The sequence below is a fragment of the Ovis aries genome, chromosome 7 (genome assembly GCF_016772045.2).
Source record: "Ovis aries strain OAR_USU_Benz2616 breed Rambouillet chromosome 7, ARS-UI_Ramb_v3.0, whole genome shotgun sequence".
NCBI lineage: Eukaryota > Metazoa > Chordata > Mammalia > Artiodactyla > Bovidae > Ovis > Ovis aries.
The window spans coordinates 58170379-58196370 of record NC_056060.1 but is presented as its reverse complement, the minus strand read 5'-3'; the positions used below and the strand labels follow the sequence as shown (position 1 = coordinate 58196370).

The 25992-nt window shown below is 41.8% G+C and overlaps 1 protein-coding gene across 1 annotated transcript in view; it reads left to right on the top strand.

The window, feature by feature from the left end:
- The window catches only part of SLC27A2 (solute carrier family 27 member 2), a 52622-nt gene extending 26833 nt beyond the window's left edge, over nt 1-25789 (top strand). The window contains exons 4-10 of the mRNA XM_027971844.3: nt 1486-1610; nt 11536-11730; nt 15513-15603; nt 16466-16664; nt 18351-18448; nt 24244-24374; nt 25319-25789. Of these exons, the coding sequence (XP_027827645.1) occupies nt 1486-1610; nt 11536-11730; nt 15513-15603; nt 16466-16664; nt 18351-18448; nt 24244-24374; nt 25319-25495 (1016 nt within the window). The 3' untranslated portion in view covers nt 25496-25789. The remainder of the gene's footprint in view (nt 1-1485; nt 1611-11535; nt 11731-15512; nt 15604-16465; nt 16665-18350; nt 18449-24243; nt 24375-25318) is intronic.
- The last annotated feature ends 203 nt before the right edge of the window (nt 25790-25992 follow it).

Here is a 25992-nt window from a genome sequence, read left to right as displayed (position 1 = left end):
GTAGGTCTTCATAGAACCGTTCAACTTCTGCTTCTTCAGCACTACTGGTTGGGGCATAGACTTGGATTACTGTGATACTGAATGGGTCTGCCTTGGAAACGAACAGAGATCATTCTGTCGTTTTTGAGATTGCATCCAAGTACTGCATTTCAGATTCTTTTGTTGACCATGATGGCTACTCCATTTCTTCTAGGGATTCTTGCCCACAGTAGTAGATATAATGGTCATCTGAGTTAAACTCACCCATTCCAGTCCATTTTAGTTTGCTGATTCCTAGAATGTCGACGTTCACTCTTGCCATCTCCTGTTTGACCACTTCCAATTTGTCTTGATTCATGGACCTAACATTCCAGGTTCCTATGCAATATTGCTCTTTACAGCATAGACTTTACTTCCATCCCCAGTCACATTCACAACTGGGTGTTGTTGTTGCTTTGGCTCCATCTCTTCATTCTTTCTGGAATTACTTCACCGCTGATCTCCAGTAGCATATTCCGACCCAAGGGAGTTCATCTTTCAGTGTCCTATCTTTTTGCCTTTTCTTACTGTTCATGGGGTTCTAAAGGCAAGAATACCAAAGTGGTGTGCCATTCCCTTCTCCAGTGGGCCACGTTTTGTCAGAACTTTCCACCATGACCCATCTGTCTTGGGTGGCCCTACCCAGCATGGCTCTTAGTTTCATTGAGTTAGACAATGCTGTGGTCCATGTGATCAGATTGGTTAGTTTTCTGTAATTGTGGTTTTCAATCTGTCTGCCCTCCCATGGAGAAGGATAATCTCCCCTTTTCAAGATCCTTAGTTTAATCACATCTACATAGTCCCTTTTGTCATGTAAGGTAGCATATTCATGGGTTCTAGAGATTCGGATGTGGATGTGTTGAGAACCATTATTCTGTCTATATCATCCACCATAGAAGACTATCTCCTGCTTGCTCAAGACGCTTACAAACTCTCCAGAATTGCAACCCTAGCTGCTTCTCCACGTTCATCTCCTTTGACCCACTCACCTTTCACCACTCTGGTCACAGACCAACTGAATCTTGGCCATCCCCCAACCTTCTGGACTGTCCTATCTTTATGTCCATGATTTTTCCTCTGCCAGGAAGTCTCTCATTTTTCTCCATATTCATTTCTCAAGACCTAATTCAAATCCTACCTTTTTAAAAATATGTCTTTCTCAGCCCTTGCCCAGGAAAAATTAATCTACCTCCCCCAACACACACACACACTTAGGGCTTCACTGGACTGTGTTTATTTATTGCAAGCTGACTTTTGCTAGAAAACCTTATGTCTTTTCCCCCACTATACTGTAATCTCCTATTGAATAAAACCATGTCTTATTCTTTTTTTTTTGCATTGAATATAGTTGGTCCCTAACACTTGTTTATGAATGTAATTCACATATGAATTTCAAAAGTGAAAAATATAACTTGGGACTGTTTTGGTAGCAATCCTTTATTGGTACCTTCTATTCCTTCTCGCTAGGTGCTACTCTTGTTTTGCGGACCAAATTTTCAGCCAGCCAGTTTTGGGATGACTGCAGAAAATATAACATCACTGTCATTCAGTATATTGGTGAACTGCTTCGATATTTATGCAACTGTCCTCAGGTAACACTTCCTATGTTTCATTATCTTTTTGAAATGCTTAAGATGGGAATTCAAGTCACTTTGGATCATGCTAGGTTTCAACTGCTTCTCATATATCAGTTTTCAGTTTATACTATAGTTTTTCATTATAAAGTCTTGGCAGCACACCTACCATAGGGAATTTGTTGGTTAGTGTGTTAGTGGCTCAGTCATGTCCAACTCTTTGCAGCTCCATGGACTGTAGCCTGTCGGGTGCCTCTATCCATGGAATTCTCCAGGCAAGAATAATGGAGTGGGTAGCCATTCCCTTATTCAGTGGATCTTCCAGATCCAGGGATCAAACCCGGGTCTTCTGCATTGCAGGCAGATTCTTTACTGTCTGAGCCACCAGGAAAGCCATTCCTTGATGGCAGTCATTGTAATAGGGCTTCCCAGGCAGCTCAGTGGTAAAGAATTTGCCTGCCAAGCAGGAGGCACAGGTTCGATCCCTGGGTTGGGAAGACCCCTGGAGAAGGGAATGGCAACCCATTCCAGTATTCTTGCCAGGAGAATTCCATGGACAGAGGAGCCTGACGGTCTACAGTCCCTGAGGTCACAAAAGTCAGATATGACTGAGCATGCACACAAAGCAAAGTCGCTGTGATAGCGTTATTCCCTGCCTTTGTGCCTGTTTTCATACCTTACCCTCTACCAGCATATCCTCTGTTTCCTCCTCTAGTTTAAACCTTACTCACTGTCAAAGCCCAGCTTCAGTGATACCTCACATGCTAAACTTATGTGAGTCACCCAAACAGAAGTCATTGCTTCCTTCCTGTACCTCATTTCTTTTCTCCCCCTTTGTGGCCCTTGTCACTTTGCAAGTGTTGGTCTTCATGCCTCCCATGGGACCACATCTCATCGCCTTGCCCTCTCTTATACCACATTCATGCAGAAAACTTTTACTTAATGTTGCTTAGTGAATAAACTTAGGAACCCTCTAACTAAATCTGTTACCAAGCTTAGAACAGATGTCCCAAGGTAATGACTCCAAGTACTGTGGATCTGCCCTGCCTGTAGATACCCACATATCTTGATGGGGTTGTTTGAAAGAGCTCGTTCTGCCCAGGTTCTCAGCTCTCATCAGAGAGGGCAGCCTGCCTGGGACCACATCAAGGTCCCAATTTTTTACACCCATTATTTTGCACCTACTCATTCTTTACCGTATGAATTTATCCCGTGCACCATAGGATGTTTAATAGCATTCTTGGCTTTTACGCAGGACATGCCAGTGATACCCTCCCCATCCTCCCAGGTCATCATAATCAAAATGTCTTCAGACATTGCCAGATATCCCCTGGCAGGCAAAATCAACCCTTCATTAGGACCACTAAACTAGACAATGCAATAAACTCACCAGATTCTACTTTCTTTAATCCTTTTACTCATCAAAAGAAAACAAACTCAAAGGATCACTAAGTTGATCAACTGCTATTTATAAGCACCAGTTATGTTCAGTTTCGGAGAAGGCAATGGCACCCCGCTCCAGTACTCTTGCCTGGAGAATCCTATGGACAGAGGAGCCTGGTAGGCTGCAGTCCATGGGGTCACTAAGAGTCGGACACGACTGAGCAACTTGACTTTCACTTTTCACTTTCATGCATTGGAGAAGGAAATGGCAATTCACTCCAGTGTTCTTGCCTGGAGAATCCCAGGGACAGGGGAGCCTGGCGGGCTGCTGTCTATGGGGTCGCACAGAGTCAGACATGACTGAAGTGACTTAGCAGTAGCAGTATGTTCAGTTTATATATAGACCACCTTAGAAATATTGCAGATCCAATTCCAGACCATCACAGCAAAGGGAATTCCACAATAAAGCAAGTCACATGAATGTTTTGGTTTCCGAGTGCACATAAAAGTTATGTTTATACCATACTGTAGTCTTTTAAGTGTGCAATAGCATTATATCTTTAAAAAACAGTGTATATACCTTAATTTTAAAATACTTATATTGCTAAAAATGTTAACCATCATCTAACAATGCTGGCTTGCCACCAACCTTCAATTTGTGAAAAAAATAAAGAAGTATCTGCAAAGCACAATGAAGCAGGGTATGCCTGTAACAAAAGCAGTGTGACGTAAAGAAGTATAAGATGCTCTTGCCTTAGTTCTTTCCCTTCTAACTTCATGTGGTCTCTGCCCGTATGGCTCTTCATTAGAGAGATCCTTGCTACTGATTCTCAAGCACACCGTCCTGCCCCTCACCATGCATCTCGTGGGTTACTGCTTTCTGTGGCACTGTCACTTCTGACACAGTGCAGGTTTGTATGATTGTTGTCTTTCTCCTCCAGTTAAATGAAAGCTCCATGCACCAGGGGCTTTGTTGATTGCCAGATCTCTGGCACTGAGATCCGTATCTGGCACATTCTAGGCATCAACAAATTTTGCTGAATGAACCTCTAAATTCTTGCTCCTGAAAGATATATAATTGACTTGAGGGAAGTAATGTGTTCCCCCAAAATATCTGGGCTTAGCACACATTATTCTAATTCATGAAGCAGAGTCAACAGATTCCTGAGGGTCATAATTAGCTATGAGTTGGGTGAGGACCTTTCCCATAGCAATTTCTGTTTTTCACATGAATATTCCACCTGGTCTGGAAGATTGCATGCCTCTGTATCAAACCCCAGAAATCCATATAGGGCCTGCTGTTTGGCTTTTCTTCTCTGCCTTAAAAACACCTCATTGTCAGTTAGAAGTCTCCTGAGGGAGGGAGCATGTTAGGTTTTTTCCCTGTTAGTTCTAAGGGGAGCCACCTTTGGAGTTGAGGAAAACGTTCATATGTCACTTTTTCAGGTTCATACCCATACACACACTTCCACATTTCCTTTTTATTTTGTCTCAGATGCTGGAAAGCATTCAGTTTGATTGGGGTTTTACATCATCAAAATATATTATGATTTGGTGTATAATAGTAGTACATGGACAGCCTCTAATCTAGAAAGAGATTTGGAGTTTCTGTTTGCCCTTGATTTACCCCACCCCTGAGTTCTGGTCTGGTTTGTCAGGAAAATACTTATTAGTATTGTAAGAAATGCTCAATGTCATCTCAATAAACCTTCAGTTAAAGGCTTTTTAAAATGTTATGATCTTTTGTATAGAAAATGCAAATCAAAAATACAATGAGGTAGCGTAGTGGTCAGAATGGCCATCATCAAAAAAATCTACAAACAATAAATGCTGGAGAGGGTGTGAAGAAAAGGGAACCCTCCTATAGTGTTGGTGGGAATGTAAATTGGTACAGCCACTATGGGGAACAGTATGGAAATTCCTTAAAAACTAAAAATAGAGCTACCGTTTGATCCAGCAATCCCGCTCCTGGGCTTATATCCAGAGAAAAACATGGTCCAAAAGGATACATGCACCCCAGTGTTCACTGCAGCAGTTTACAATAGCCAAGGCATGAAAGCAGCCTAAATGTCCATCAATAGAGGGATGGATAAGATGTGGCAGATGTATACAATGGAATATTACTCGGCCATTAAACAGAATGAGATAATGCCATTTGCAGCAATATGGATGGACCTAGAGGGTGTCATACTGAGTGACGTCAGTCAGACAGTGAAAGAGAAACATCCTCTGTTATCACTTAAATATGGAATCGTAGAATAAATATATAAATGAACTCATTTACAAAATGGAAATAGACTCACAGACTTAAAGAACAAATTTATGGTTGCCAGCGGGGGAAGGAATAACTAGGGAGTTTGGCATCGACATGTACACAGCGCTATATTTAAAATGGATAACCAACAAAGACCCACTCTATAGCACAGGGAACTCTGCTCAAGATTATGTAACAACCTAAATGGGAAAAGAGTTTTTAAAAGATTAGAAACACGTATATGTATAACTAAATCATTTTGCTGAACATCTGAAACTTTCACTGCATTGTTAATCAACTATACTCCACTAAAAAATAAAAAGTTAAAAAAGAGGAGATGATATATATGTAATGAAATATTGCCATTTGTAGCAATAACAGCAAAAGTGGATATAAACTAGAACTGATGGTGGAAGGTTCTGCATCAATATCATCAGAAATGCCCTCAGCTTTCAAGCTTCTGAAATTGGCTGATCCTGGAGCAGCTAACTCTACCGTCAGCCGCCAGGCACTGGATATCAGGGAGGCAACTCCTACCCTAGCTAAGCATATGAACCAAATGACACCCATCCACAGAATGACCTGGTTCATCAGGAGAATCTGGGGCAATATTGAGAAGATGCTTCTCTTCCCTCTCCTGGGTCATGTCCAGTAGCTCCCTTGGTAAAGCAGAGGACTAGGGAGAAATGCACGAGCCACCCTAAGGCAGGAGTTCAGTTTTGGCTCAACAGGCTTAATATAGTTCTTAAGAGCAAGGACTCTGGAGGCAGCATGGTCAACCTCTCTCAATCTTTTATCAGAGACAGGAGACTTATTGTCTGGGGAAGACCTAGAGAAGCTCTGAACTTCTCAAGGACCCTAGGAGCAGAGGAGGGCAGGGATTGAGGCACTGAGAGCAGAGACTGAGTAACTGTCTACTCACTGACCAGCTGCCTTCCCCTGCACAGCTTTCAGAACTCTTAGTAAGTGATGCTAGCAGGCAAGATGTCGGAGGAGAGGTATACTTTGTTGTTGCTGTTCAGTCCCCTAGTTGTGTCTGTCTCTTCGCGACCCTATGGACTGCAACACGCCAGGCTTCCCTGACCCTCACCATCTCCTGGAGTTTGCCCAAGTTCATGTCCATTCCATTGGTGATGCCATCCAGCCATCTTAGGGAGTCATTCTTAGGGAGAACTAAACTTTCCCAGAAAAGAAACTGGACATTGGCTTAGACAGAGCAGCTCAAGCATCTTTTTGTTGCCTTGTGCGTGCTCAGTTGCTTCATTGGTGTCCGACTCTTTGTGACCCCATGGGCTGTAACCCATCAGGCTCCTCTGTCCATGGGATTCTCCAGGCAAGAGTACGGGAGTGGGTTACTGTGCCCTCCTCCAGGGGATCTTCCCAACCCAGGGATCGAACCTGCGTCTTTTAGGTCTCCTACATTGGCAGGTGGGTTCTTTACCACTTAGTGCCACCTGGGTTGTCTTACTCCTAAATATGAACAGATTCCAAAGGAAAACCTCTAATAGGAAAGATCATTTTTAAAACAGAAGAAGAAAGAGCATTAATTCAGACAGTAGGAGAAGACTTCCAGAAATCAATAATTAATATTCTCAGAAATGTTAGAGTAGATATTATATCCATAAACAAAAATAGTATGCTACTAAAAAAGCCAGAATAATGCCTCCTGAAAAATAAAAATATGATTTAAAAATTACTTAATCCATAGAAAAGTTGCCAGATAAAGTTGAGTAATCTTACAGAAAATTGGAGGAAAGATAAAGTGATAGACATGAGTGGAGACAAAATAAGAAAATTAGAGGATCCAAAAGATTCAGTATCTGATTAATAGGACATTAGGGAAAGGATAGCAAAAATGGAGAGGAGGAAATAATTAAGAAATAACACAAGAAAACTTCCCAAAACTGAAGGATGCATTGAAAGGGCTAACTGAGTACCTAAGAAAATTAGTGGAATTTTTTTTAAAAGCTTAAACTACACTATGATGTTATTTAAGGCTATCAAAAGAGAGGGAGGATTCTATACGAATAACATTTGACTTGCCAACAGCAACATTCAAGCTGGAAGACACAGGAAGCTGTGCCTTCAAAATTCTAAGTAAACATTATTAATGATCTAGAATTTTATATACAACCAAATTATTAATCAAGGGTAAAATAAGATTTTTCAGACATTCAAAGTCTCAAAAAAAAACCTTACCTCCTGTATACCGTCCTTTAGGAAGTTCCTAGAGAAAATATTCCATCCAAACAGGAGAGTGAAAAACCAAAAAGGAAAACCCAGGATCCAGGGAAAAGAGACAAAGGATATTCCTAGGCCAGGAGAACAACTAGTCCAGATTGGAACAAAAGGATAAAAGGAAGAAAAATGGAAAAAAAGGAAATTATATCATCTGATAGAAGGCGTATCATTGTATTTAGATGCTTTTGGAGGATAAGGAAAGAACTACAAATAAAAACTAAGAAAATCAAGCAAATGGGCAGGGAGGAAATTATTCCTAAGAAAAACAAACATTTGTTCAAGAATTTGTTCATAGTATGTTACTGAGTTCATCAGTGGTGAGTTAGGGGCAGAATAATGTGAACATTGAATATTGTTTTAACCAAAAATTGTGATATTGGAAAATTGAGAGAGAGTTTAATCCCCATCCAGCACAATGGGAAATCAGTAAATAATGTCTAAAGTGTTTACTCGAAAGATAGCAGATCTTTTCATTTAGAAACACGGAGGTGAGAAGCAGCAGCAACAAGCATTAAAGGCATCTGCCTCTGGGTAGTAGGCTGGAGTCAAAGGATGAAGACAGATAAATGGAATAACATTTCTTCATATAAAAGCCTTTCAGTACTGTTGGGTTCTTAAACTCTGTGTGTGTGTGTGTGTCGCTTTTTTTTAACTAAGGAAAAGCATGCTCTCTGAAGTCATATAGATTTGGATTTGAATTTTGGAGCAACTGTGTTTCTACCCGTGTGATCTTGGGCAAATTACTTTAAACTTTTCAAAGTTCTGTTTCCTCAACTGTAATCTGAGGCGAATACTTGATTATCTCTCACATTTCAGTAGGGCTCCTTCGGACCTTAAGATAATACAGGGCAATTGCCTGACACATAGCAAAACCCTTAATAAAAGTCTTCTGCTTCTTCTGATTACCTGGCACCCTTCACCCTCTCTGAACACCCTGACCTCTGACCCTTCATCAGTCATTCAATCCGCGGTGGATTAAAATGCCCCAGGTGTGTTTGCATGTTGCACCTCACCTGTAACGTGGAATAGAATGTTTGATCTTTGTTTAAAAAAACAAATGAGCAGGTGACCCTTGACCTAAAATACAGTTCCTTTGGGGAGTGGCTCTGGTAATGAGGAAATTCCAAAAAGAGAAACACTGCTACTCACAGGCCCTGGTGATCAAAAGCTTAGGTGAGAACCAGACATCTCCAAAGGCTCCAGGAACTCTCAAACATTTCCAGCCTACAGCCTTAATCCTTTTTGCTGGTGTAATTGGATCTCTTGGTTTATGATGAACACTAAGCTGGTGGTATTGTGACTGTGAGCCCAGCTACCTGGCACCTGCAGGTGACAGACGCACCTGTGAGGCCAGCCCACTTCCCACGTTTCAGAGCGCTGCAGCCTCCTGCATCCTAAGCCCTCCCTGGTGTGGATGTCCCAGCTGTGAACTGTTGAACAGGATGGCTGGTGTTTTCATGGCGGAGGTTATGTCTTCTTTTACTACAGGAATTATACTCTATGCAAAGCACAGGGCCAGGCACTATGGACAATATATAGAGAAATTTGGACTAAAAGGAGCCTGCAGTTTAATTAGACAAAGAAATGAACTAAGAGGGCAATGGTGGACTGCATGTAGAAGAAATAAGGTCTTGGGTTTACATTCTGAATTGCTACTCTTGAACTTCTCACACAGGCCTTGGGACCAAGTCAGGTGGTTATTTTTAAGCAAATATTTTTAATGTTTTATTCTCAGAGTGGCAGTGAGGCACACCAGTGTTGGGGCAAGGATAGTCTCTGCAAAGCTGACAGTCCTTGCTGAGGAATAGTGCCTTATAGACAAGGTGACCCTATCTATAAGTCACTATCCAAACAGGGCCATTTGAGAGCAGAAGCCGTGTCGCTAAGAAGCACATCGGAACAACAGGTGTAAACCAGGACTGGCCCTGGCAAACCAGCTGTATGGTGTCCTGACTGCAGTTGTTATTGTTTTAATCACCAAGTCGTGTCCAACTCTTTTGCAACCCTCTAGACTATAGCCCACCAGGATCCTCTGTCCCTGGGACTTCCCAGGCAAGAATACTGGAGTGGGTTGCCATTTCCTTCTCCAGGGAATCTTCCCCACCCATGGATGAAACTTATGTCTCCTGCATTGGCAGCAGGATTCTTTACCACTGAGCCACCTGCAAAGCCCATCCTGACTTATCGGTACTTGATAATTATAAAAGGGATCCAGGTAACCTAGGGACCAAGAGAGCTGATGAAGAGAATAGGTTCCCACTCAGAACAAGTAGATTCGTGCAAGTTCAGAAGGCTTCTCAGGTAAGACTTCTCAATACGCTGGTTAAGAACCACTGGCTCAGACTTCCCTGGTGGTCCAGGGATTAATAATCTGCACTTCCACTGCAGAGGGTGCAGGTTTGATGCCTAGTTGGGGAACTAATATCCTGCAAGCCATGTGGTGGGGCCAAAAAAAAAGAACCACTGGCATGAAGCCCCTAGTCTGTCTCTCTGCCTACACATTTCCTCCTCATAAGACTGCACAAGGGGCCCGCTTTTAACTAGGGACAGGTATTGTCCACCTCTCTGGTTAGATCTCCTGAAAGAACTTTGTAACTTGAATTTTGACCAAGGAGCTACTTAAAAATTAAATGCTCACACACTGCTCCACTGGCTCCTTGACACCTCTCGCATGGAAACCATTCAAGTTTTGTTTGGTTCGGTTTTTAACCACCGGATCAAAGGTTCTCCCCTTGTCAGAGAACTGCCAGCCTCTCACTGCAAACAGTTTTTTTTTGTTGTTGTTGTTCCCAAAAAGGGTCTCTTATTCCAAAATCATTTCACAGTGATTTCACAGAGTAAGAAATAATGTAGAAATGCTCTTCAGAATGTCTGCTCTTTTAAGCAAATCGCTGTTCAGTTAAAGACATTCGTATTTGACAGTAGAGGAGAGCCATAGTTACCTAGCACTTTCACCTCTCTCCATCCTGTTTTCTCTCAAAGGTCATCGAGCTACACATTTTGCAAGTTAAAATTATACTTATTTACCTGCCCCTCCCTCCAAGCTGTGATCACCTGACCTCAATCAAATGTCTCATTAATATAAAATATCATTAAAATTACCTAAGGTTCGGGCATATTTATAGGGCCTCATAAATGTGATTGAATGGAAAACAGCCCAGTTCTTATCCACCTCTCTTGCTGATTGATAAAGCTCAGCTTTCAGTTGTGTATTCAAAATAACTTTTCCATTGTGATTTCTATTTATAGCAAAGCATATTCCTCCAGGCCACCTGAGGCAGCTGGAAGCCAGTTCCCACCCCCTTTTCCCCTCCACCTGCTCTTGTGATCACCTGGTCTCTCTAGACAATGAATGCGTGAGCAAGAGTCTTCTGTCCAGTCCCATCAGGCCCTCACGGGAGCGCTCTTGACTGACTTTATGGAAAATGATCCTCTCTCTCTCCCTGGACTGTGTTCCCATTTTCTTCTTCACTGTCAAGTGAAGACTATAGCTTCAGATTGTGTCCCTCTCTGACAGACCGCTTCCCATGGCACCTACAATTCACTGAGATTCGCCAGCCTCATCAAGAGAACAGTCAACATGCGCAGGGAGCTCAGCTCAGTGCTCTGTGATGACCTAGAAGGGTGGGATGGTGGTGCAAGAGGGAGGGGATATATGCATACATGTAGCTGATTCACATCATTGTATAGCAGAAACTAACATAACATCATAAAATAATTATACTTCAATATAAAACTTAGAAGGAAAACAACATGTGACTCAAGCTTCAGATTGGATGGGGATTAAATACTGGCATCACTTAGGTTTTGGTCCAGTTGTCTCATATCACCCCTTAAAAATCAAAATGGGAAAATACAAGTCTTTCGGCTATTAAGTTCCCAGTGTCAGCCCATGCTGTGATGGGAGTGAGGGGTTGGGTATAATATGTGTGGGGGACAATAAAGGCGTGCACTAAGGTCAATTCATAACCAACATAAATATGTAGAAACACAAAGGCCATTATTAATATGCAAGTACAGCCTCCCAAGATGTTTCAGTTTGGTCTCTTCTTTCTCCTGCTACAGAAACCAAATGATCGTGACCACAAAGTCAGAATGGCAGTGGGAAATGGCTTACGAGCAGATGTGTGGAGAGAATTCATCAGGAGATTTGGGGATATTCACATTAATGAGTTCTATGCTTCCACTGAAGGCAATATCGGATTTATGAATTACACGAGAAAAATTGGTGCAGTTGGAAGAGTAAACTACCTACAGAGAGTAAGTATGTTGGAAAACAAGGGCATCTATAGCCAGCTTTCAGTACATGGAGATTTCTTGAAAGCTGTATCATGATGATGCTCTTATAAGAATTCCATGACCCATCTATATCACCAAGAGAGGTTTTGCTCATTCTCTATGACAATGACCTAAAAATGACAGGGTCCTTTAATTTTCACATATGAATTTCTGTTAATGACAATCCACTATGTTTTCCATCTATAACTTGTGTGAAGTCTTTAATGCCATTTATACTTGTATATGTTAAAAACACTTGAAGGTTACCAGTTCTGTATGTTAACTACACATTGTGACATGTGTCACCATCAAGAGGCTGGTGGAGGGTCTTTTTATACATATAGGTGCAGGGCCCTGTCCCCAGAGGTTTGGAAGGAGGGACACCTTGTGTTCACCTTTGTTCAAAGGAGGGCTTCCCTGGTGGCTCAGAGGTTAAAGTGTCTGCCTGCAGTGCGGGAGACCTGGGTTCAACCCCTGGGTCGGGAAGATCCCCTGGAGAAGGAAATGGCAACCCACTCCAGTATTCTTGCCTGGAGAATCCCATCGATGGAGGAGCCTGGTGGGCTATAGTCCACGGGGTTGCCAAGAGTTGGACACAACTGAGCAACTTCACTTTCACTTTCTTTTGTTCAAAGGAGGGTGGGCCCAAACATCAGTATTTTTTTTAGTATTTTTAGAAATAAAGTTCTTAATTGGAGGATAATGGCTTTATAATGTTGTGCTGGTTTCTGCCATACAACAACATGGATCAGCTATGAGTGTGTGTGTGTGTTTATCTTCTGTCTTGAACCTCCCTCCCACCCACCTCATATCCCACCCTTCTAGGTAGTATTTTTTTAAAGCTATTCAACCAAGATTAAGAACTGCTCCTTTGAGAGAACCAGGATGCATCCGAGTTCTTGGATGCAATTGTGTTCACCTGGTAACCACACTGGGCTTCCCAGATGGTGCTAGTGGTAAAGAACCTGCCTGCCAATCCAGGAGACTAAGAGACACAGGTTGGGAAGATCCCCTGGAGGAGGGCATGGCAGCCCACTTCAGTATTCTTGGCTGGAGAATCCCATGGACCGAGGAGCCTGGCGGGCTACAGTCCATAGTGTCACACACAGCTGGACACGGCTGAAGTGACTTAGTACCACGCCATAGTAACTATACGAGAAAGATATTTCTTTTGTGTAAGCCAGCTCATGCAGCATTTTCTTTTCCCTCTCAGTCATTTTATTGCCTCATCTCCAGACAATCTCTTTGCTTTTTATTGTGTCTGAGCAGTCTTCCAGATGACCACCTATTCTGCAAAATTCCAGAAACGTTCAGCAAATGCTGAATCTTCACTGACTTGAGCAGTCATTACTGTTGTTATGCCTTGAGCACCTCATCCTGCCTGGGCATGAAACAGCCACACCAGAGCTCCCAGGCAACCGATGCCCCCAGGGACTGACCAACCAAGTACAGAGGACAATAGTCCTTGTGCATAAGAGAGCTGGCCCAAAAGACCAAATTCCAGTACCATCCCAGACTAGCCCAAGGTCATGCCCTTTCCCATGGTCATGCCTCAACTTCAGAAATAAAACAGAAAGGGAAAATATAGAGCCTAGTACCTGGCCCAAACTTATGTAATAAGGGGAAAGAGTTGTTGAAAGAATTACATTAGACAGAATATAGCCCAATGCCTGCCATATAACAGCCTTGAATAGCTGTAAAGATTATTATCGTTCCATTCTTTGTATCCTGGCCTGATCTCCTGGGATTTCCAAGTCCAAGGCACCTCTCTAACAATAAGAGCCAAGCCTATACTACACATGTCCCTCCACTGTCGTCTATACCTGTGCCACCCAGTACAGTAGCCACTGGCTACACATGGCTATTTAAATTATGTCAATTTTTAATCAGTTCTTCATTTGACCTAGCCACATTTCAAATGCTTAGTAGCCACATGTGTTTAGTGACTACCACGTTGACTAGTTCAGTTATAGAACATTTCCATCACCATAGAAGATTCTACTGGGCAGCTCTATTACAGACTTGAGAATCACTGTTGAGAGGGTCAATCTTCTCTAGTCAGGGTCAGGCCAACCTGGATGAGTCCAAACCTTGGAGACCCAGGATAAATGTGGTTCAAAAACAAGAGAGGGCAGACAGCTGAGCTGAGGCCTGGTGCAAGATATCTATGTGGTCACTTAAGTGTTAGTCACTCAGATGTGTCTGACTCTTTGTGACCCCATGGACCATAGCCCGCCAGGCTCCTCTGTCCATGGGATTCTCCAGGCAAGAATACTGGAGAGGGTTGCCATTCCCTTCTCCAGGGATCTTCCCAACCTGAGTCTCCTGCATTGCAGGTGGATTCATTACCATCTGAGCCACCAGGGCACTACTGACACTCAAAGACATGAGTTGCAAGGACTTCCGTGCTGGTCCAGAGGTTAAGATCTCACCTTCCAATGCAAGGGGTGCAGGCTCAGCTCCTGGTAGAGGAGCTAAGATCCCACATGCCTTGCAGCCAGAAAACCAAAACATAAAACAGACATAATACTATAACAAATTCAATAAAGACTTTTAAAATAGTCCACATCAAAAAAGATATCTTTTTAAAAAGTGAGTTTCAGGGAAACATTCAAACCAAACCTGAGAAGTTGATGTTGTGTATTACTAGTTCTTTCCTTCTCATCCACTGATTGCCATGTTTTGTCATTTTCTACTTTAAACAAAACCATATTTTATAACTAAAAAAAAAGGTTACCATACATTTGATAGGGAAAGAAGCAATAGTTACCACCCTTAATTTTTTTTACATTCTTGCAAATAAACAAGATCTATATTTGTTGACTATATATACTATTTGGTTTTTAATGGTTATCTGCTACTACAAAAGCATATGATTGGTTAATTTATGTATAGATTTGAATATAAATTTGAAATGGACATAGTAATCATAGTTAATAATTAAGTCTAAATACTATGATGTTTGTGTTTTGCTGCAAGTGTAGATAATAATATACTTATTGCTCTTACTGAGTTATATAAATTTAAATTCTTATGCCCTTGGATTATAGTAACAAGAAATACAGTAAAATTTTAATAATTTTATAGCCATGGCATGAAACAAATTATACCATTGTACCACTGAATCTTAAATGTATTTGAGGACATGTCCCTGGAACAGAAAACATTTAACCGTGGTGTATTAACATTAAACAAGATTTTTTGTTTGTGGGGGGGGGGGTGTTAAATAAGACTTTAAAAGCCCATTAGTGATATATCCATCAAAGAACATGTATGAGAATATTCATAACAGCTTTATATTTAATAGTCTAAAACTACAAATAATCCAAATGTCCATTAACAGGAAAAGAGATAAATAAAGTATGGTATATTCATACAAGGAAAGTTGCATGTCAATAAAAAGTATATCACTGACACAAACACCAGCAGGGAGGGAGGAATATCACAGACATGTTGAGTGAAAGCAGCAGATACGAAGGCATATATTTATTTCATGTATTTGATGCTTAAGACTACTTGATAGTAATAAAAATCAGAATAGTGACTTGAGAGAGAAGGGCAGGAGGAAACTTCTTAAGGTAATAGAAATGTTTAGTATCTTGATCTGGACAGTAGTTACGTAAGTGTATGCATATGTAAAAATTCATCAAGCTGTACACTTATGGTATCCGTACTTTATATACTTTCTGCATGCTATAACACAATAAACAATGAAAATTTGTGAAAGAATATGTGCTCAAAATGATCCATTTTAATTTTACTAGAAAGTCATAAATTATGAGCTGATTAAATATGACGTAGAGAAAGATGAACCCGTTCGAGATGGAAATGGATACTGCATCAAGGTTCCCAAAGGTACAGTAAAATTTTGTTATATTAACCTGTCATGTCTTATCTTAACCGAGTGAACCTTAAGAACTAACATATCACTGCTAAAATGAACATGTGAAATTTTCCAGAGTGGGTGGGGGAAGAGGTTTACTTTGTACCTCTGGAAATAGAGAAATTCCAAAAGGCAATGATTTATGACCACATGTAATGTAACTATAATTTGAAACCTTGCTTAGTAACTTCTTCATTATGAACGGGATATGTAATTATGGTTACAAAACTATAGCTAGTTTTAGGAGGCTTTTACTTTAAAGCTTAAACTACCATGCATTTGTCAAATTATGTATATAAATCATTATTCAGTAAAATATTAGTATTAAAAGAATTACAAATGTGTAAGCATAGAGAATATGTACTCTGTGTGTGTGTACATGGTGTACATATGTCTGTATATGATGTACATGGAAATATACATACATGTGCATGTAAAATGATACTTTCTGCAGCCAACTTGTTACCAGTGGGTTGTATGCCATCTGTTTGAAAGGCAGGTTAATAATAAAATTTTCCTACTGCTAGCACATAAAGCAATGGCACCCCACTCCAGTACTCTTGCCTGGAAAATCCCATGGACAGAGGAGCCTGGTGGGCTGCAGTCCATGAGGTCGCTGAGAGTTGGACAAGACTCAGTGACTTCACTTTCACTTTTCACTTTCATGCATTGGAGAAGGAAATGGCAACCTACTCCAATGTTCTTGCCTGGAGAATCCCAAGGACGGCGGGGCCTGGTAGGCTGCCGTCTATGGGGTCGCACAGAGTCGGACACGACTGAAGCGACTTAGCAGCAGCAGCACATAAAATAGCTATATTCTTCCTTCTGTCTTAGGTGAACCTGGACTCCTGGTTTGCAAAATCACAGCGTTAGCACCATTTAATGGCTATGCCGGAGGAAAGAGTCAGACGGAGAAGAAAAAACTGAGAGATGTCTTTAAGAAAGGAGACCTCTATTTTAACAGTGGAGATCTCTTAATGATTGACCACGAAAATTTTATCTACTTCCACGACAGAGTTGGAGACACATTCCGGTTGGTTTCTCTGAATTATTGAACCAAAAACAAACACATGCACAATTTGGCTTACTTCTAAATTAGAATCATGTTCCATTTTGGTTGTGGTGTTCCATTTCCTTCTCTCTGTCATGTCAGTTCAACCTCCTGTATTCCCAGAAAGGTCTTCCCTGATGGCTCAGCGGTAAAGAATTCACCTGGAATGCAGGAGACACAGGTTCAACCACTGGGTGGGGAAGATCCCCTGGAGGAGAGCATGGCAACCCACTCCAGTATTCTTGGCTGGAGAATCTCATGGACAGAGGAGCCCGGCGGACTATAGTCCATAGAGTCTCAAACAGTTGGACGCAACTGAAGCAACTTAGCACACACACATATTCCCAGAAAATATGGAACAAGATACACAGGGTGTCGCTCTGCACTGTGCAGTGAACTTGGCTGAGCAACCAGATGAGACTAGGAGAGAATACCTGTGTCTGCTTTGGGGCACCTCCATAACTTAGTCTGTTCAGTTCCTCTCATTATCATCAGTTATTACCAGCCACTCAGGTCAGCCAGGGATGTTCACACTGTTTTCTATCATAAGGCTTTTTTTCAGATAAAATCAAATGCAAATTAATATGAAGATGATCTAGTTGAAGAGGAGGCAAGGGTTCTGAGCCCCACCTGGGCCTCTCCCTCCCACTTTCCATCCCCAACCAAATGGTTTCCCACAGAACCCCTAAGTCAGCACAATGAACATTGAAAGTCATTGTAACAGACCATGAAATTAATTCTCAGCAACAGCATTGTCCTCCAGCCTCATGACAATTTGTTTAACCCAGCTTCCTTATTGTATAAACTCCCTGAGGCCAGACTCTGTCTGCTTGTTCACCCCCAACCCTAGCACCTAGCACAGTGATTACTTTTTGCATGAATGAATAACGAAGAGATGGGAGTTGTCTAGTAGAAAGAGCATGGATATGAATGAGAACTCAGCTCCCAGGCTTCCTTTGCCTGTGAGCAGATGTATTATCAAGGCAGGTAACCTTTCTCCACCTCAGTTACTTCACCCAGGAAATGAAGGTCCCAGTGATCCTTAGGGTTCCTTCCATCTCTAACACCCCATGACTCTGGATCTAAATTGTTAGTTTATGCTGCCTTCATGTTACTAAAAAGATACCTTGGGGAGATCTAAAGAATTTTAAATGTAAGTTAAAATTTAACTAAAATTCAACATTTTATTCTCCCTACAAATAAAGTATGATGTTTTCTTTCTTACTAAAAGCATTTTCATAGACCTAAGACCCTGAAATACAAGTATGAAATTCTATTTAATAGAAATTTGCTAACTGAATTAAAAATAGCAAAGTTAGTGAATGAGGAAAGGGAGAGACCTATACGCAACAAAAAGTCACTGAGATTTATTTTTTATTCCTAGTGCCTTTCTTAGGCCAAACCTGTATTTTAACATTAGAACATCATTCTGTGTACCACATTTCATGTCTGGAGGTTAAAATTTCACATTTTATTATTTAGGTCTATGCCTTTGTCTTTCATGCCTCAGGCAGGATGCCTCTCCCATGAGTTAAGTTGGAGAGTTTGAGGACCAAGGTGAGGAAGACAAACGCAGCCATCCCACAGAGGCCTGGAGAAAACACCTGCCACACACCACCTGGACCACAGACCACCAATGACCTCTGCTAACCTTGCCTTTTCTTCCAGGTGGAAAGGGGAAAATGTGGCCACCACTGAAGTCGCTGACACAGTAGGAATGGTTGATTTTGTCGAAGAGGTGAATGTTTACGGTGTGTCTGTGCCAGGTATGCACAATGTATGCTAAATCAAAGCCAAAACTCCTACACTAACTGAACATAATTTTAACCCCAGGGCAAAGTTTGTCATCACTTTTTCCTGCCAGCTGGAAAAGCAAACAACTCTTTGCCAGCTCCTGGGAGTAAAGGGCTCATGTCTGGTTTATGTGCATTCTAAACCAGCCACGTGAGTCCCTCTGAACCTGGCCTTCCTCTGTGGTTCAGCTCCCAAGCTGTTCTGAGACTCTCCAGCAAGACAAATCTCCCAGAGATGCAGGGCCCATGCAGCGTTCGGCATGTCTCAAGAAAAGACGTGTCACTCTTGAGAGCTTAGAAATGGCATCTTGGCCTCTGAACTGGAAGGCACAAATAACAGGCAAGTGCAGTTGCTATAAGAAAAAAGCCAAGAAGGGGCTGAGTTTTCCCAGACTTTAACAGCAAGTTCCTGATCCCCGCTTGCCCCACTGAGTTTGAGAAGCTTCACACAAAGTGCTGTCACCAAGCCTGTGTCTGCTGATCAGCCTCTGCTAAGAGAGAGGGGTGTGTGGGGTCTGATTTGGGGTCCTGACTCCAACACCTGCTGGCTGTTTGACTTTAGGCAAGCCACTAAATTAGGGAGAATACCAACCCTGCAGTTAAGATTGCCAAGAAAACTAATTCATTTTAATTACATAAATACTAAATATATGTTTATCAGATATGTACATGAGGGTTGTCATGAAATCATTGTAATTATAGATGTCAGGAGGATTAAAACCTCCAAATCACTATCCAGATATAAGGTACTAGGGGTAATGGTGTTTCCTAGAACTCAGTACTTGGGATTCTCATCTATATTCAGAATGGAAATCCCAAAGTCCCTTTTCCTTGAGTTATGATGGTTTCACATGACATCATGCTGTCCTTTTGTTTATTAAAGACTATTTGAGGCTTTCTCTTGCCTGTTCCTCTCCAGCTCTGTGACAGTGACATGATAGGAAATGTAGCCACATCTTGGGTCAGAATCTGACCCAAGTCCAACTTCTCATGTTGGACTTCAGGCTGAATTATCACAAGGGCCTATATCCTGGTTGTCAGCCATCACACCATGTTCTCACAGATCCCACCCAAAATGTTGCATGCACTTCTAAATGCTGGGGTTTTTTTTTTTTTAAGTAACAATACAAAAGAATGAGTATGACAAGGTAAGAGAATATGGGAAATGGAATGAAAGGCCTAATCCATGTTCTTCAAAGTGGTGTCACCTATAAATTGGAACTTGCCATTGGCACTTGCCATCTGCCTCTACAAGGATCAAATTATGAGCTGCTACAGCTGGAGTTCCGGGTAGAGATCAGGAATTAGGCAATCTGTGCTTTGGGAAAAGCTAGTAGAGCAGGTCTTCAGGTAGATATTTTCAGAAGATTTTCTTAAGCTAATTCTTGCATCTCCTTTATCTTTTGTAGAAAAGCACTAAATTCTTCATGGTGACATCTGCTCCTCATGACTAGCAGTAACCTGCAAAAATATATATATATATATATGTGCTTGATTGCATGTACTCCCCATTCACTAAAGTCTCGTATATACTGACCTTTCCCACTACCTCCTTGGAGCAGTTTCTCAGAGCCATCTGAAATGCTATCTTCTAGGCTATAGCCCTCATTTTGCCCTCAAAACTTAACTCACAACTAATCCACCTGCAATGCAGGAGATCTGGGTTCAATCACTGGGTTTAATTCTTGGAGAAGGAAATGGCAACCCACTCCAGTATTCTTGCTTGAAGAATTCCATGGACAGAGGAGCCTGAAAGGCTACAGTCCATGGGGTTTCAAAAGTCAGACATGACTGAGCAACTAAACCACCACTTACACTGTACATTTTTTTTTTTTTTTGGCTGACAGTGGGGTCCCTGGACCAGCAACAGCATCATCGCCTAGAAGCTTGTTAAAAATGTGCTATTTCTCATATTAAAAATGCCCACCCCAGACCTACTTAATCAGAATCTCTGGGCTAGGGCCCCAGAAAGCTGTGTTTTAACAAGCCCTGCAGTGATTCTTAAAAACAATCAAGTCTGGCTTGAGGTGATGAATATTATCTAGAACTAGATACTGATAAGAATTGCACGACATTGTATATGCCACTGAACCGTACACTTTAAAATGGTTAAAATAACGATACATTATTTTACCATAATTTTTAAAAAACACTAAAGTCTGAGAAGCATGGAGGCCTAGTGGTTCTCAAAATCTAGCCAGTCTTCAGAGTCATCTGAGAAACTTTTTAAAGCTAGGATCTAATGAGTCAGAACCTCTGGGGTTTGGGACTCAGTCTTTTGTGTCTTTTTAAAAATTTTATTCCCAAGTGGGTCTAACAACCAGTAATGTTTCGGAGCCACTGATATAGAACAAAGAAGAGGAGGCTAATGGGTTTCAAATGATTGGGAGACATCAGAAAGAACAAGGAGCAGGTGTGTTCATATTACTCTGGAGAACAGAATGAAAATGGATGGATTGAAATGACCAGGGAGCAACTTTTAGCCTGAGACCTCTCCTGTAACCTGAGGGACCAGCAACAAAATGCACTGTCTCCTGAGACAGACAATGTCCCACCAATGTGTAAAGAGGCTGGCTGTCCACTAGGAATCCTATGAGAATTCTCACAGAAGTGAAAGATCAGGTACAAATCCCAACATCTCTCCTGTTTTCAGATTCTGTGAGTCTCAGTTCAGTTCAGTTCAGTCTCTCAGTCGTGTCCAGCTCTTTGCGACCCCATGAAACGCAGCACGCCAGGCTTTCGTGTCCATCACCAACTCCCAGAGTTCCCCCAAACTCATGTCCATTGAGTCGCTGATGCCGTCCAACCATCTCATCTTCTGTTGTCCCCTTCTCCTCCTGCCCTCAATCTTTCCCAATATCAGGGTCTTTTAAAATAAGTCAGCTCTTCATATCAGGTGGCCAAAATACTAGAGTTTCAGCCTTAACATCAGTCCTTCCCATGAATATCCAGGACCAATTTCCCTTAGGATGGACTGGTTGGATCTCCTTGCAGTCCAAGGGACTCTCAAGGGTCTTCTCCAACACCGCAGTTCAAAAGCATCAATTTTTCTGTGCTCAGCCCTCTTTATAGTCCAATTCTCACATCCACACATGACCACTGGAAAAACCATAGCCTTGACTAGGTGGACCTTTGTTGGCAAAGTAATGTCTCTGCTTTTTAATATGCTGTCTAAGTTGGTCATAACTTTCCTTCCCAGGAGTAAGTGTCTTTTAATTTCATGGCTCCAATCACCATCTGCAGTGATTTTGGAGCCCAGAAAAATAAAGTCAGCCATTGTTTCTCCAACTATTTGCCATGAAGTGATGGGCCTGATGATCTTAGTTTTCTGAATGTTGAGCTTTAAGCCAACTTTTTCACTCTCCTCTTTCACTGTCATCAAGAGGCTCTTTAGTTCTTCTTCACTTTCTGCCCTAAGGGTGGTGTCATCTGCATATCTGAGGTTATTGATATTTCTCCCAGCAGTCTTGATTCCAGCTTGTGCTTCATCCCAGCAGCCTTGAAATGTGGCAGTTCATCTAGAGAAAGACATAAGTCCGCTGGGGTGATTCTCAGTTCCAAAGGACTTAACAAGGCTTTCACAGATCTCAGCTTTGAGATGACATCAGAACTGCCAAGCTCCTCTGTAAAACTTTATATTATCAACAGAACTTTCTGCAATGTTCTGAAAATGTTCTATATCTGCACTCTCAGCCAATTGCTACCATATGGCTGTTGAGCAGTTAAAATGTGGCTGGTGAAACTGAGGAACTGAATTTTTCATTCTATTTAATTAATTTTAATAGCTACATGTGAGCAGTGGTGACCATGTTGTTAGTACAGCTCTAGAGAACCCCTGGCTTAAATTGTTGCAGACAGGAGCCGTCCCCCTGGAACTCAACTAGCCCCAGCCGACCTCTGGGAATCAGAACAGAGACCTGAGATCCATCAGCCCCATTGCCTCTCAGAAGCAAGGTGCCAGCTGACACTGAAGATTTCTGTTGCATCAGCCTCTGCCTTCATTCTAAAAGGAGCTCACTGGAGACATTCAAGATTCCTGAGACTAGTGCCTTTGACACAGCTACCAGGGGACCCTAAGGAAAGAGGGTCCGGTGCCCTGCCTCCCTCCTTCAGACAAGAGGCAAAGCAAATGTGGATGCATTTCCTTTCTTGTACGCTTTCCTCTGGTTTTCTTTAGAGTCATAGGTAAACATGCAATCACCATGGGAGAGATTTCGAAAGCTGGGGCCCAAGTGACAAAGGGTGGCTCAATCTCCTTCTCTGGTTACAGTTAAGTAGTTCAGAAAAATGGACCCAGACTCCCACTGGGTCTCCTGGATCAGGTAGAAGATGTATTTATAAGTAATTACCACTGTCCTCACAAGAAAACAATGGTAATTGTTCTGAATGCCTCTCCGCTTACAGCCCTGCCTTATAGGATCTGTTTTCTCAGTGGAGAGTCCAACCTCTCCGGACTAGTATGGCATCAAGGTGGAGGCTAGGGGTGACACAGCCCACCCTTGATCTGCCTTCACCTTCCCGCCTGTCAGCCTCTCTGGAATGCAGAGGCAAAGCTGTTAGGAACCATAATTATATAACTAAGCCTCAGAGGTGACATTTGTACCTGAAGCACAGTAGATCTGACCTGCTACCTAAAGAACAACCTAAGCCCAGTTATCCCTGAACAAGAGTTTTTCATCAGAGTTCAAAAAATTTCCTTTAGGCTCTAGTTCAACCGGTTGTCCATACAGTAGTTTACATCTAGGCTGTCAAACCGCAACATGAATCAGCCTCCCTTTTGAACCTCCCTCGCATCTCCCTCCCCATCCCACCCCTCTAGATTGATACAGAGCCCCTGTTTGAGTCTCCTGAGCCATACAGCAAATTCCCCTTAGCTATCTATTTTACACATGGTAACATAAGTTTCCATGTTACTCTCTCCATACATCTCACCCTCTCCTCATGTCCATAAGTCTGTTCTCTATGTCTGGTTCTCCACTTCTGCCCTGTAAATAAATTCTTCAGTACCTTTTTCCTAGATTCCATATATATGTGTTAGAATATGTTTTTTCTCTTTCTCTTTCTGTCTTACTTCACTCTGTATAATAGGCTCTAGGTTCATCCATTGAACAAGTCTTTTAATGTCACTAAGCCTCAGTATCCTCACCTGTAAAATGGAGATAACGTTTGCACCCCTTCATACAGTTGTCATGAGGTTAAATGAGATAGTACATAAAACACATTTCATGGACTTCCCTGGTGGTGCAGTGGGTAAGAATCTGCCTGCCAAAGCAGGGAACATGGATTCAGTCCCTGGTCCAGGAAGATTCCGCAGGCTGAGGGGTAGCTAAGCGCATGGGCCACAACAACTGAGCCCTCGCACCACAGCTACTGAAGCCCGCATGCCTAAAGCCTGTGCTCCACAGCAAGAGAAGCCATTGCGATGGGAAGCCCCTGCACCGCAACTAGAGAAAGCCCACGTGCAGCAGCGAAAACCCCACAAGCCAAAAACAATAAATAAATATAGCAGTGTGGACATGTCAAAAAATAAATAGATACGAAAACATACTTCGTAAAGGGCCTGGCATGTAATAAAGATTCAATCAATGTATAGCTTGTTGTTTTACCATTAATTCACTTCAGAATTTAACTTCAAAATATATTTTGAAATACAAATTCCAGCTATCCGAAAGAAACCCATGCCATAATGTTGTCTCAGTTCACTATCCTCTGACCTAGCAAAGCACCATAAAATAAACACACCCAATTTTTATTCCCTTTAACTCTAGGTCATGAGGGTCGAATTGGCATGGCCTCGATCAAGATGAAGGCAGACCATGAATTTGATGGACGGAAACTCTTTAAGCACGTGGTCGATTACCTGCCTAGTTATGCAAGGCCCCGGTTTCTAAGAATTCAGGTGAGACCCTGCAGTTATCCTTTCTCTTGGAGACCCCTGCCTCTTAGGAAACAACTCTTCTCTACCATGGCAACCTTGCCAGCCAAATTTTCACTACCCTTTTCAGGGAGCTCAATGAGGAAGCAGAAATACCAGAAGATAAAACTAGCTGAAACTGAATCCTAATCCCTTTCTCCTTAAAATGACAGACAGTTCATTTAGCAAGAATGTTAGCAAATAACTCACAATGTCTGTTTGATGCAGTATAACAGACACATAAAATAGAAATGCTCTGACCTTCTTATTGTTTCCAGTTTTAAAGAATGGTTTAAAAAAAAAAAAAAAACCTCACTGAAGTCCTGCACCTGTCTACGGCCTGAAATTTAATTGGGCGTCATTAGCCAGTCAGAACTCCAAAGCTAAGCTATCACTGATAGAGGGACTGTTTTCTTTCTCAAACATTAACCCCTTAGTTTAACTCACTTTTGGATCTTGGGCACTGTGACTCTGTAGCTGAGGATTTAAGAAAAGCAGTGTTAGATTACCAGATATTGCTAAGGTTATACAATTATCTCTGTTGATATTCATAAAGCCCTGACATTTGCTTTACAATGAGACGTTGAGAGACATCAAAGTTGAAATATCCTCAAATCCCCCTATTTATTGAAGTAGAGACAAGAAACAGAAAAAGTGTGAAAAAGCAGATTTGTCTGTGTGTGGATGATTGCTTTCCCCACCTCACCATTAATCAGAATTTTCCAGCAATACCTGAAGCTTGCCAAGCAAAAATGCTTCTGCTTCATATTCCACTGTCACAGCCCCTTCCGCCCCTCAAGTGATCTTTAAGCTTTAAGGGAAGGAAAAATACCTCCACAGAGGGCCCCCTAGTGGAGGTTCTGAAGACAGGCTGTACTGGTATCCCACAGAACCCGCCTCACAGCTCTTAAATGATTGATGTTTTTCAGGACACCATTGAGATCACTGGAACTTTTAAACACCGAAAAGTGACCCTCGTGGAAGAGGGCTTTAACCCTGCAGTTATCAAAGATGCCTTGTATTTCTTGGATGACAAAGCAGAAATGTATGTGCCTATGACTGAGGACATTTATAATGCCATTAGTAATAAAATTCTGAAACTCTGAATATTACCAGCAGGATAACTCAATGTATTTCCAAAAAGAAGCTAAATGGATCTAGTGCAGCCAACTGCTGATATAATCCACCTTTAATTTGAAGACTGTACGGTGCATTTTTTAATGTACAGCAGTAAGGGGAGACTTTTTTAAATCACACCTGAACCTTTGTAAGTGAAAAGATCTAGATATAATTATTTTTCAATTTGCACCTACTGTTTGTATTGCAAACTAAGATTGTTAGAGGCAGGGTGTTATTTTTTTTTAATATGCAATAAAATTGATGAACACCAAGATAAGAAATGGCACTTTTTCCTGACTTGATTCTAAATGCAGACCCTTCAGCAAGTGATGCTGGGAAGACTAGTCAATTGCATGTAAAAGAATGAAATTAGGGATGTCCCTGGTGGTCCAGTGCTAAGACTCTGTGCTCCCAATGCAGGGGCCCTGGGTTTTATCCCTGCCCAGGGAACTAGATCCCACATCTAATGACTTTTCATGTTGAA